We start from the raw sequence: 13,777 nt of genomic DNA, 5'->3' as shown, positions 1-13,777 counted from the left end.
GACTTGCTGACACAGTAAAGAGATGAGTGCCAAGTTTCACTTTTTCTCCTAGGCCTAGGCAAAAGATGACAAGGGAAAAGTGGGGGACTTTGGGAGGATTTAGCCTGATTCTGCTTTAATCGGGGACAAAAAGTATGGCTGCTTCTCAGAATTACCTGAATCTTTGTTCTTTGGTTTTCACCTTTTGAATTTTGTTCCCATTAGTCCATAAATATGTAATTCTTCTTACCTTCACCTCTGTCCATCTTTTCTGTTGAGTGTCCTAATCTCTGTCAAATCATACATAATAGCTCCCAAATTTTTATTTATTTTTGTAAGAGAATTTTAAATTCTTATCTTGTCCCTATAGCTAATCCTTCTCTATGTTTCCAAACAATTTAAATCAATGTTCTGTTCTTTTGCAGTTGAAGAGGTCACTAGATATGTTGGGTTTTTTTTTTTGTTTTGTTTTGTTTTTGGAGTTGATAAGGATAATAAACCACCCTGGACATACCTATAGTATCCAAAAATTTGGGCAGGGCTGTGGAACTAAGTAAAGTCTCTGAAAGGACTTCCAATCGCTATAGAAGGCCCTCAGTAAAATAAATCTGGAGTCTTTCTTTTGGCAGAAAATTAAATGATTCATTAGTGTACCAAAATTCTGTAATCCGTGAGGAACATTACTGGTACCTGGAGTAATGCAATGGTCAGAAATGAGTTAGTTTCATCCAAAATGTTTTGCTGGAAAATGTGATTGGTGTGCTGCTTCTTTAAGAGCTAATAATGGTCACCTTGGAAATGCTACGGTTACTCAGTAATACGTTTTTCCCCTATCTTTCTATTCCACCATCCTTAGTGTAGTTTTTGTCTTTATGATCACAAGACAGCTGCTACACTGACAGGTATTGTTGATGCCTCAGTCACCAGCAATAGGAGAAAGTACAGGGCAAACACCTCCTCTGGAGTCCTCCCCAGGGAATTCTGTCTCTATCTAATTGGCCACCACTGTGTTCCGTGGGCATCCTTAGTTTTAAGGGGAGCTGGAAATTCAAGTATTTCACTTTCCAGCCTTTATGATGCTTGAAAAAAAGGGGCAAGGGCATTGGGATGGCTGTTCAATCAATGATCCACATGTAGTATCTATCACAATTAGTGTGACACTGATGGAAAGGTGATGCAAGATTACTGTTGATTCCCTACGTTAAAAGCCTATATGTGGATACATTGATTGTGAGGCTGAGAGATTAAAGACCATGGTGATTTCTATTTGGACTCCTTGCCCCCAGCATCATAGCTTTGTTCCTGAGCTCTCCTCCAGATGTGTCATTGAACAACCTTCTGGAGGTAAACTCTTCTGAACTTGAAAATGATATTACTAAGATAGCAGTAATCTCTTTTTATCTTAAAGCTCTTATGAAATGGTATAAAAAGAAGAAATGCATTGTGCTTTCATATGAACAGATGAGACAAAAATACTAACTCTCCCCTCACCCCCATCTTGTTTTCTTCCTCAGAAGCTGTAGATGAAACCAAACCTAAGGAAAGTGCCCGGCAGGATGAGGGTAAAGGAGAAGAACGTGAGGCGGACCAAGAACATGCCTGAACTCTAAGAAATGGCTTTCCATGTCCCCACCCTCCCCTCTCCTGGGCCCTGTCTCTCCTCACCCTCTTCTCAGCTCCACTCTGAAGTTTCCCTTCCTGTCCTGCTCACGTCTGTGAGTCCGTCCTCTCCCACCCACTAGCCCTCTTTCTCTCTGTGTGGCAAACAGTTTAAAAAAAAAAAAAAAAAAAAAAGCAGGAAAGATCCCAAGTCAAACAGTGTGGCTTAAACATTTTTTGTTTCTTGGTGTTGTTATGGCGAGTTTTTGGTAATGATGATCCAATCATTTGGGGAAATTCTTGCACTGTATCCAAGTTTTTTGATCTGGTGCGTGTGGCCCTGTGGGAGTCCACTTTCCTCTCTCTCTCTCTCTCTGTTCCAAGTGTGTGTGCAATGTTCCGTTCATCTGAGGAGTCCAAAATATTGAGTGAATTCAAAACCATTTTTCTTTTCCTCCTTTTCAATGTGATGGAATGAACAAAAAGGAAAAAAATCAAAAACCCAGTTTGTTTTGAAAACAAATAAATAAAGCAAATGTGCCAATTAGCGTAACTTGCGGCTCTAAGGCTCCTTTTTCAATCTGAATATTAATAAATCACGAGAGTAATCAAAGTCCAGTGGCTCTGTGTTTCTGTTCCACCTTCTCATTAGTTGGTTTGACACACTGGGGTCTTACATTTTATGTTCTTTCTGGCCTCCCAGTCTGACACCCACAACCCTGATAAGGAAAAGATGGATGAAGCCTAAAGCTCTGGTCAGACCAATGGCTTCAATCCTCGATGGGATTGTTGGGTGCTGTGTATATTAGTTTGCTAGGACCACAGACTCGATGGCTTACACAATAAAAAATTATTTTTTTCACAGTTCTGGAGGCTTAAAGTCTGAAATCAAGGGGTTGGCAGTGTTGGCTCTCTCTAAGGGCCGTGAATGTAGGATCTGTTCCAGGCCTCTCTCTTCAGCCTATAAATGGCCATCTTTGCTCTATATCTCTCATTGTCTATGGGTGTTTCTATGTCTAAATTTCCCCTTTTTGTAATTGGGAAATTACAAATTGGGAAATTACAGTCATATTTGATTCGGGCCCACCCTAATGACCTCACTTTAATTTTATTACCTCTGTCAAGACCCTAGTTCCAAATAAGGTCATACTTGGAGTTACTGGGGGTTATACATTTGGGGAAGAGTGGCACAATTCAACCCATAACAGGCACTAAGACTTCTTTTTACTAGAGTCACCTCAGAGTATTTTCATCTCTCAGGAGAAGTATCCAGGGGCAGGTTATTCTAGGTTTTGCTAAGTTAAATATTATAGGCATACATCATGCTTGAAAACCCCCCGTCTTTTGTTTAAATGATTTATTTTAACCCAAGTATTGACACAGTCCATTCTTTTTCTGCTTATTTACTTTTCTTGGACTTCTTCCCACACAAGGCAGCTGTCAGATTCTTGATTAGTTATAATCATTCTTCTGATACTAATAGTATATAAAGAAATGGTGTTCATTTAGCATATCCGCCCTTTTCAATTTTCCTTCCAGTTCCTGTTTTCTAAGTACCCTCTATTAGAAGGTAAACAGTTCCCATGAGAAACAGCAATGTCCTAAATCTTGAAGTATCTGATGCTGTTCTATTTTTCCTCTAACTTTCCTAAATCAAGCCTGGTATAAATTCCTAACAAGTCATACACTGCCTGACTTTCAATCTCCTCCCACAGACCAGCTTGGGCAATGGACACCCTTCAGCTTTTTACACTCATCTGCACATGGAATTTTTTAGCAAGGAAGTGAAAATTGTTTCTAAACATTCAAAATAATGAAAATCATAAAAATAAGTGCTCTTAGGAGGTACAACCTAGACCTTGGTAACTCTACTCAGCTCTGTGGAGGTGATGCCTGATTAATGCTTTGAAGAGAGCAGATGTCAAGCAAAGGATCAGCCCTCACTAGATCAAAGCATAATTTCATGGCACTGACACTTTAAGTGGGATTTTCATTGGGAGAAGCAATCATAAAGAAAAAAGGTCAGAAAGCATCAATAACATTGAAATAAGAGTTTGGAATTCATTCTGACTTGGTGTGGTTTCCAAAGGAGACTTTGGCGCAAATATCTGGGGCTCAATCTGGATCTGATTCGGGTCTCATCAGATGTGAGATAAGGTTTTGGAAAAGATCATCCATGGTTGGAACCATATTGGCAGTATATTTCTTTAGAATTCTACTTTAACTTTAACTTTTTTTGGTAAGATAAATGCTGTGATTTCTTTCTCAAATCTACACTTCAAAGCAACATTTCTATGACTTGGAATAGTTCAACTTCTTCAGGATAAAATTCTGAGTTTCCACTGAATCCATGGTTATACTGAAAACAGTAGCATATGATGTTTTAAGTCTATATTAATATACATTGTTTAGTGACCTTAACCAGTTCTGTCAGAGTTGAGATTTTGTTTTTACTTATGAATATCTTTTTATTTGGTTTATAAAGTCTTGGCTCCTTAATAGAATTTTAAAGATGGGGGAAGACACATGAAGGAAGTTCATAATAATCTTAAAAGAAATACCAAGAATAATTGCAGCTCACACCCTGATGCAAAACAGTGTGATTCAAGCTTGTATACAGCATATACAAAGTCAGGTGATACTGGGAAACACAGATCATTTGAGATACAAAAACAAACAGATTCTAACTCTGTTCCAAAAGTGTCATAATTTGTTGATTCTAAAACATCTACACCTGGTTTACTTTTCAAAAAGTAAAAACTAGGTTGAGAACAAGTAAAAAAGGCCTCAGCATTGACAAGTGATTCTTTCAAATGGTGGTAAGATCTTTAATATTCTGGCCAACAGACCCAATATCCCATTGACAGAAAACTATGTCCATGTCTGCATGAAGTGGTCTTTTGACTGAGTTGTATTACTCAGATCTAAAACATTGTCATGCTGTGATACAATTGGAGTCTCTTTGAAGATGAAGGGATTTCTAAAATTGAACCCTTTATTCTCATCACTCTATTTACACTTTGCTCATCCTTCAATCTTTTCCACCATCGTCTACCCAGTGGGTTAGTTCAGAAATCCAGAAAGCTGCCTGAGAATTCTTTTTCTTCCAAATAACATTTTATTCATGAGCAAACCTGCTGATGTGAATTCCAGAAGAAAATAAGGATACACTTGTGCCTGCTGCTCTGGCCAAACCTTCCCTGTCATTGGTGAGCTTGAAGTTATCTCAGGATCTTTTACAGTTGTCCCTTCCCATATTCAGCTCATAAAGGAAACTGGGGAAGGATTACCAAATTTCTGTCTCATATCCCTAGGGAAAAGGTACTTTGGAACTATCAAAAATGCATTATTCCCAACATCAGCCAGTCCCAGGAAAGCCAATTCTGCAGTTGGCATGGAAGCCTGAGCAATAGGAAAATCAGATTAATGTATGATTTCCATAAAGCATTATTAAGATCACCACTGATTCCATTAACTTTTTTTTAACCTTCCCATACGTTGTCTGTTGTCATGGAAACACAGTTTCTGCTAAGCTGGCTATAAAAGTAATTGAATAATTGGTGACCCTTCTGGCTAAATGTTAACTAATGAGTATTAGAAATATGGGCTTTCTTCATTTAAAAAAAAACAAAATACCAACAACCCTCACTTAACTTTTTTCCTTTGGAGATTAAAACTCATGCCTGTCTATCATGTAGGCAAAGCCTACATCCACACACACCATCTCTTTTAGTCATAGTTAGTCCTATACAATTGGAAATTCAGTCACTGGGAATGAAGACAAGATTATAGCTATGAGAATGTGGAGTCATTAAACATTCTTGGAGAATTCTGTTAAAGTGGCAAGGACATTTTTAGTGTACATTTTCCAGCAGCTTGGTTACCTGATTTGTTTTTTTATCGGTATGTGTCATTGTTGGTAATTACCACGTCTTCAGTGTCACAGATGGTACCTTACTAAGTATATTTTGGATGAAGTGAGATGTCTTTATACAAAAAATAAATAAATGTTTCCATTTAATGTCATTACAACATATATGATCAGGCTATGAGAACACATGAGATTCTCATATAAATCTTAAAATAATTTTATTGTTTAATCACTCAAATAATACTGTTTCATTCTAGAAAGGTAGAAAATATAAGAAAAAAGAAGATAACATAATCTACAGTTTACCACCCAGATTTCAGCATTTTAATACTAGAGATAGAGCTTTATATAGTCTGTCTGCCTTCTTATCTGCCTTCCCACCTTTCTATACAGTTACCTATTTATCACTTATCTATTTATTTATTTATAATCATATGTATCTATAGATATGTACATTTAAGTCAAGAATTGGCTCATGCTGTACATATTATTTTGTAAAGTGCTTTACACATTGCAGAGATTTTCATATAGATTGCCCGATTAGAGACAGAGAACTTTAACATTTGTGGTGCTCATTGCTTCCTGATGCCTTACTTAAGCCTGAGACAAAAGGAAAAAATGTGCAATTCTATAGACACTTATTAAAATGGTATCCCCTATTTGAACTAAATGGGAAGGTTAATAAAAGCTCTACAATCAAAACCATGGCTCCATAGAAAGCTCCACGTTGCCCCACCTGTTGTCAGCACTCAGAAACCCTCCTGCTGGTGGACGAGAACTGCGATGCATTTCTGAGCCAGGAGCCTGAGGGCTGATTGGAAAGGACGGATACCATTGTGAAATCACGCAGGGTGGTAAAACAAACAGCAACCTGTCTTTATTTGATGTTTTTAATATTTTGTTTATCATAGATATTTTTGAATTAATTTTGCTTTTTAAAATACTGCATTAAAATTTTATCTTGACTGTCAGTTTTTTTGATATGACCATAAATTTCACACTTGAGACAAGTGCCTCACTCACCTCACCCTAGTCGGGGCCCTGAGGGAAGGCTAGAATCATTGTTTTCTAGACCAACATTTTCTGATGACGATTAGACATCTGTGATTATGTGAGGTCTTAGTAAATATCCAGGGACTGTAAGGCTTGAGAGTGGGTTGGGCCATGAAGAGCCGGGAATTAAATGTCTAATATTCCTAGAAAGTGAATACGATTGCTTTAAGATGTTTCCTTGCTTTCTAGAGAAGGTATAGACTATGAAACAGCTGGATATAGAAAACATGGAATGGTTCCAAGCTGGTCCAGGCTGTGGTGAATGAAAGAATTCATGACTACCTAAACACTCTGAACATAAATTAAAAAGTAAACAAGAATTACACCAGGGCTGCCAAACCAAACCACCAGTTTGCGATGCCTCGTGGGCTTTCACCACTCCTCACGGCTGCATTCGTCTGGGAAGAGTAGGGTTATAAAACTGAATATGGTCACTTCAAAACTTGTGTTCATGAAGCTGATCAACTAGGGCCTCTTATAAACTGAAACTATTACTAAGTGTTGTGGGAACTAATCACTCATGTATTAACTCACCCTGAGTGCAAATTTTTGTTTCAACTGTAGATCTATTTCATTTTATACATAGAAGTAAAAAGAAGGTATTTCTCTGTCTTGGAATTTTTTTAAAGCATTGGAAGAAGAGTTATGCTTTTTAAACATTTCTCTTCCACCCTGTTGGGAAAAGAGACACACACTGAAACAAAAGAAGGAACATTCATTTCTTTCCTTTTTTCTCTTCCTGCTGTTTTAATTCCGCCTTCTTCCTTTAGTAAGTAGAGGGAGGGCAGAGCCTGGAGACACTGAAGTGTTCATTAAGCCAAAGGGAAGTGTTCATTAAGCCAGAGGGGCAGCACCTGTGCCTGGCTTCTACAACAGCAAGTCCCGGAAGGCTCTTCAGCCTCCAACTGGAGCCTAGCTGGGCTGGAAGGTCACCGACAGTGCTCTGCCGAGTGACCCTTGCTGACTTCCTGACCTCCAGCCAGCCTGAACCTGTGAATCCTGCCTTCCTGTCCTTGATGGAACCCGCCCTGTCTGCAGAGACGACTCCTGCTAGACGGTAAACTGCTTACGTGTGGGATTTTTGAACTGCTTAGTTTTGTACTCTGGTTACCTGAGTGCCTGAAAATAACAGTCGGATATTAAATAAGTGCTTCATGAATGTATGAATGAATGAATGGGCTTCGATTCTTTTTTTATTTATTAAATGAATTGGGATGACATTGATTAGTAAAATTATATAGGTTTCAAGTGTACATTTCTATAATACATCATCTATATATTGCATTTTGTGTTCACCACCCAAATCAGTTCTCCTTCCATCACCATATATTTGACCCCCTTATCCTCTTCTACCACCTCCTCCCCCCTTACCCTCTTGTGGTGCAGGGTATCACGCAGGGTCTCTGGTCCTTCTCCCCACATAAGAACACAGGATATCCGGACGTTTTTTTCCGGCGGGCCCCGCTAAGAGGTCCATCCCCCTCCTATTGGAGCTGTCCCGGAGGGCACCATAATTTGAGGCCTCCCCGTCAAAACAATGTTGAACGATCACAACCGTTAGGGACGGACCTCCCGGCACCCTAGCCAGATTTGACCAATCCCTAGCATTGCAATAGCAATAGCGCTAATCCCCCCAAACCCAGAGGCCTAACCCTATAAAACAAAGCGTCAGACCCCAGTAAGTGCTCAGTTTTTGGGAATAATCCGGCTGAGCCCGCCGGCGTAATACAGCTGTGTTCTCCCTGATCTCTGCGTGCTGCTTGAGTCTCTTGGTCCTCGTCATTTTTCCACAACAAGATATGGTGAGGCATAAAAAGAACACCCATGGAGCCATAGGTAGGGGAGTCACACCACTATATTCTCACTGGAGGCTGGATTCATACGAGTGCAACCTGCTGTCCGCTTTTCTGCCAACTGACCGACTCCCCTCGCTAGCTGCAATCCGACGTGCTAACTGCAATCCGTGTTTGCTAGTTCAGCCACCATCTTCTTGCTAGCCCCCATTTTCTGCTAGTGTAGCCTCGGCAGTTATATTAGTGGCCAATAGCTCACTGGTTACAGCTGACAGCCAATTAGCCACAGCTGACGGCCATCCAATCACAGTTGATGGCCATTTACTACCCGAGTGAGCACCTTTCCATGTGAGGGTGAGAGCCTGGAAACTGCACTCTTGGTTCTGTCCCCACACCTCTGGTAATTACTAAACTATTGTCTGTGTCTATGAGTTTTTGTTTCTTTGTCCCTTTGTTGCTTTCAGTTTTATATCCCACATATGAATGAAGTCATATGGTTCTCGACGTTTTCCGTCTAACTTTGCTTAATATGATAATCTCAAGATTCATCCATGTTGTCGCAAATGTCAATATTTCATCTTTTATGACAGAGTAATATTCCATTGTATATATGTGCCACTTCATTGTATATATGTATCCAGTCATCTATCGAAGGACATTGTGGTTGTTTCCATGTCTTAGCCACCATGAATAATGTTGCAATGAACATCAGGGTACATGTATTTTTACTGATTCATGTTTTCTGATTTTTTGTGTAGATACCCAGAAGAGAAATTGCTGGGTCATATGGTAATTCTATTATTAATATTTTGAGGAACCTTCACGATGTTTTCCATAGCGGCTGTACCGGTTTACATTCCCACCAACAGTGTATGAGGGTTCCTTTTTCTCCACAGGCTGTCCAACACTTGTTACTACTTGTCTTGTTGATAATAGCCATTCTAACAGGTGTGAGGTGGTGTCATTGTGGTTTTGATTTGCATTTCCCTAATAGCTAGTGAAATAGAACATTTTTTTCATATGTCTGTTTGCCATTTGTGTGTCTTCTTGGGAGAAATATCTGTTTAGCTCCTCTGCCCATTTTTAAAATTGGATTGTTTGTTTTTTTGTTGTTGAGTTGTATGAGTTCTTTATATATTTTGGATATTAGCCCCTTATCGGAGATGTTGTTTGCAAATATCTTCTCCCATTCAGTTGGCTGCCTGTTTGTTTTGTTGATGGTTTCCTTTGCAGTGCAAAACCAATTTAATTTGAGAGATTCCAGCCACAACCTCCTCGTCATTGTCCCTGACTTTGCAGGAGTGGATCCTCATGAATTCATTGCTCCCTTTGCATTTGTGGTTTCCTCTGCTTGGGATACTCTTCCTCTAGATATGCACATGGTTCTTTCAGGTCTTTTATCAAATATCACCTTCTCATTGAAGCTTTCCATGACCAGATCACTCAATATTTTTCATCACCCTTTCCTATAAAAGCATTTCAAGTAAAGATAAGTCTTATTTCCATTTAAAATACTATATCCTTTATTCAGTATTTTATTTATCTGTCTTTCCTTACTAGAATATAAATTTCACAAATGCAAGAACTTTCCCTATTTTGTTTCTGTCTTCAGATCTTAAGACACCGCCTGGCATTGAGCACAATTTTAGTAAATGGCAAATGAATGAACCTCTCTCAAAATTACAAAACACAAATTTCACTTTAAGTCTTTTAATTGCTCCTTGAATTTGTAACATTTTTTTTTTTACTTTCTCACTTTTAAAACTGATTCCTCCTAACTATAGCATTCACCCATGGGTCACTGTCTCATAATATTACTTAGTAATAGACATCCATTGTTTTGCCCACTCAGCATCTTTTCACATTTCTGTAGTAATAGACCACTTCTTTCCTATGTTAGATCTATTCCATTAAGTCTGAATGGAGCTGACCTGAATCTTTTCCTCTCATTCTCAACATAGAATATATACAAGAACCAGGCCTGGCCAATCAGACCATCACATCTCCTGGCCAAAGTGAGAACTTACGCTAAGTCCTCCCCTTCAATTTTCTGCCAGAGCTAGCAGGAAATAAAAACTTTCTTCCTGGTAGGATTTCTAGACAAGTAAATGCAAGTCTTCCGCCGATAATGGCTGTTTGCTCACCATGTGGGGAGAGCCCAAGAAATGGAAAGAGAGAGTCCCAGTGAAAAATGTTTGGTCTTCTAGTTCTAACAATTCCTAAAGCAAGTATTGTTCTTGAACTTCTCAGTTATGTATTTTAATACCCCTTTTTTCTGTTTTTGAATAAGTGTATTTGAATCACACTTCTGCCAATGTACAAATTAAAAGGTTCCTGACACATCAGCCCATCTGTGCTTCCCCCACCCCAGTAACCCCTACACATTAGTAACCCAATGCATGATGTTCCTAGTTTCCAGGCCCCTGGACGTTTTCACAATATCTGTGGCATAAGCATGGTGATTTGTTGTCCAACGTGTATAGCATTATCATTTTCCCCCCACATGTTGATCAAATATTTTCAAGATTTAATGCACAAACAGAAAATGCTGAGAGACAATACCATTATATCTCTAGAGGAGGAGAACATAACAGAGAGCTGAATCTGGAAGTGAGGTTCAGTGATGCCAATGACATTCCTGCCACCCCCGAACTCGGAGTAGAAGTCCTAAAGTACGTCTTATGCTTAGAACAGAGTATTGGATATGATTTAGTCTTGAAATCATAGGTGTCCCCTTTAAAAATTGAAACTTATTTTACATTAGAACAGCATATGGTATGAAAGTAATTATACATCTTAATGAACATGAATCCTTTCCTATTAGCAAACTACGTTGAACAAATATTTTAAAATATTTACTCTGGGTATTTTACTGTTATGAGTGGGTGTTTATTGAAATAAAAAATAGTGTAGCTTTGTTGCCTAGAGTAAGAAAACATGATATATATGTATGTACACATACATGTATATATGTACATATGTATTTTTTAACATTTTAAAATTAGTTTCAGGTATACAAAACAATGTAATAGTTAAACATTTATCGTTTATATCCCTCACACAGTGATAACCCCCCACCGCCCATTTACTACCCCTCTGACATCGCACACAGCCATTGCATTTCCACTGTCTCTATTCCTAATGCTGTACTCCACTTCTTGCATATGTATTTAATATATATGTGTATATATGTATAATTGATCAGATATAGAAAATGAGATAAGAAATTAAAAATTAAAAACAAAATAAAAACAAAAACAGTGGAGCCACACCTCAATAGCTATAACACCGAATCAATTGTCACTTGTGTATTTCCTGGATCTTTCCCAAAGGAATTAGGAGATAGAAAGAGCTCATTTTGCCAGGGTATCACATAAAATAGAGATGATTACCTAGCACCTGAGGCCGGCCCTCGAAAGGGGCTTTATAATATTCCTGAACAGGCAAAGTCACATTGTTGTTTCTCTCTCCTCTTTGCTTGCCTTTTCTCCAAATGGTCTTTGGGAGCCCAAAGTTGGAGCTATTGCATATTATTAAGTTCAAGTCTTCATCTGCTACTTTAAAATCATTACTAGAGCAACTCTGATGGACTCACATCTCCTATGTGTATGTGCTCAATCTTTGTCTTCTGGCTACTCCACAGGAGTCTAGAAGCTACAGGTTCAAGACGTCATCAATTGACTTCACAGAACTTTATTAAACACTTGTACTGTTTTAGACACAGTTGATAGCACAGGAAACAAGACAAGGTCCATACAACTAAGGGGCGTTTCTTTCTACTTGGACATCTTGTATAACAAAATGCTATAGACTGGGTGGCTTAAATAACACAAATTTATTTTTCATAGATCTGGAGGCTGGTAAGTCCAAGATCAAAGTGACAACAGATTTGGTTCTTCCTGGCTTACAGTTGGCTATTCCCTAGCTGTATCCTCACATAGGAGGGAGGGAGGGAGGGAGGGAGGGACGGAGGGAGGGACGGAGGGAGGAACGGAGGGAGGAACGGAGGGAGAGAGAGAGAGAGAAAGAGAGAGCCTCGTGCTCTGGTGTGTCTTTCTGTTTTTAAGACAGTACTAATCCCATCATGGGGCCTCCACCCCCATCAACTCATCTAAACCTGTTTGCCTCTCAAAGGCCCCACCTCCTACCTAGTACAATAACGCTGTGTTAGGACTTCAACATATAAATTTTGGGGGGAAACAGACATTCAGTGATAACACCTTCAATTATGATTGTAGCTAACAAACCACAGTGGTACCAGCAGTACCTCTGACTTTGTCACACACGAAAAATCAGGTATTCTCATTTCATGTTACAGTTGTTGCAGACACCTTGAAATGATGTCCATGCTAATCACTTTTTCAAAATTTTAGTGATGAGAACTACCCGCTACATATTGTTATCAACAAGGAAGCAAATTAATAACAAATTTTGAAAAAAAATTAATAACTGTAATTTGCAGTCATTTGTGTCATAAATGTATGCATGTTTTATGATTTTCACACAACATTTTGAGAAGAAGATAATGAATGCATACATTTAGTCAGCTGTCAAAGGATCTACGGAACAAAATGTTTAAGAACTTTGTATAAATGATATTTTAGAAACTGGGTATGTGGCTTGAAAAGAAAACTGGTAGTACTGCAGAGTCCGAGGAAGTTGTGAAGAAGAAGACTGATTAGGAAGTTAAATTGTTGTTGAGATGAGAGATGAGGAGTATGAATGAAAGCACTGGAAATAAGAGTTGAGACGTTGGCAGCTGTGAAAAGAAGTGAGGGGAAAATGAAGCAGTGGAAAGAGTAAGTATAAAACCCTGAAGTGGGCAAGAGCTGTCTGTTCTCTAGGAAACAAAAGCAGAGTAGTGTGGCTAGAAGGTGATGAGTAAAGGGGAAGGTGGGGCAGTGTGAGACTGTCAGGATAAAATGGACCAGGTCATTAGGTCAGTAGCCTTGATAAAAAAAAAAAAAAAAAAAAGAATGGAAGTTCCAGGCCAAGTAAGAAATAGTGGTGATTGGGACAGGAGAAATGGTGGTAGGTAAGGAGGGAAGAGGTTACGTATAGTTAAACATATTAACAAAATAAAAATTTTGTGTGTCAACTTGGCTGGGCTATGGTGTCCAGATAATTGATCAAACATTATTCTAGGATTTCTGTGATGGTGTTTTTGGGTGAGATTACCATTTAAATCAGAGGACTTTGAGTAAAGCAGACAGCCCTTAATAATGTGGTTTGGCCTTATCCAATCAGTTTAAGCCCTGACTAGAATAAGAAGATTGATCCTTCCCCAAGTAATCGAAAATTCTCCCATAGACAGACTGTACTGGAGCATTGGCTTTTCCTGGTTCTCCAGCCAGATGGTTTTCAGACTCAAACTGGAACACTGGCCCATCTGTGTCTCCAGCCTGCCAGCCCACCCAGCAGATTTTGAACTTGTCAACCTCCATAATCATATAAGCCAATTCCTTATAAGAAATCTTTATAT

The 13,777-nt window shown here is 38.9% G+C and overlaps 1 protein-coding gene across 2 annotated transcripts in view; it reads left to right on the top strand.

The window, feature by feature from the left end:
* Window positions 1-2,131, top strand: part of GAP43 (growth associated protein 43) — a 95,674-nt gene extending 93,543 nt beyond the window's left edge. For both annotated transcript variants that reach the window (XM_019734880.3, XM_074331579.2), the window contains exon 3: window positions 1,494-2,131. In XM_019734880.3, the coding sequence (XP_019590439.3) occupies window positions 1,494-1,582 (89 nt within the window). In that variant the 3' untranslated portion in view covers window positions 1,583-2,131. The remainder of the gene's footprint in view (window positions 1-1,493) is intronic.
* The last annotated feature ends 11,646 nt before the right edge of the window (window positions 2,132-13,777 follow it).

This window comes from Rhinolophus sinicus, chromosome 17 (genome assembly GCF_057876585.1).
Source record: "Rhinolophus sinicus isolate RSI-liver-muscle chromosome 17, RSI-T2T, whole genome shotgun sequence".
Lineage (NCBI taxonomy): Eukaryota > Metazoa > Chordata > Mammalia > Chiroptera > Rhinolophidae > Rhinolophus > Rhinolophus sinicus.
The sequence above is the reverse complement of the archived record's forward strand: the minus strand, read 5'-3'. Positions and strand labels throughout refer to the sequence as shown.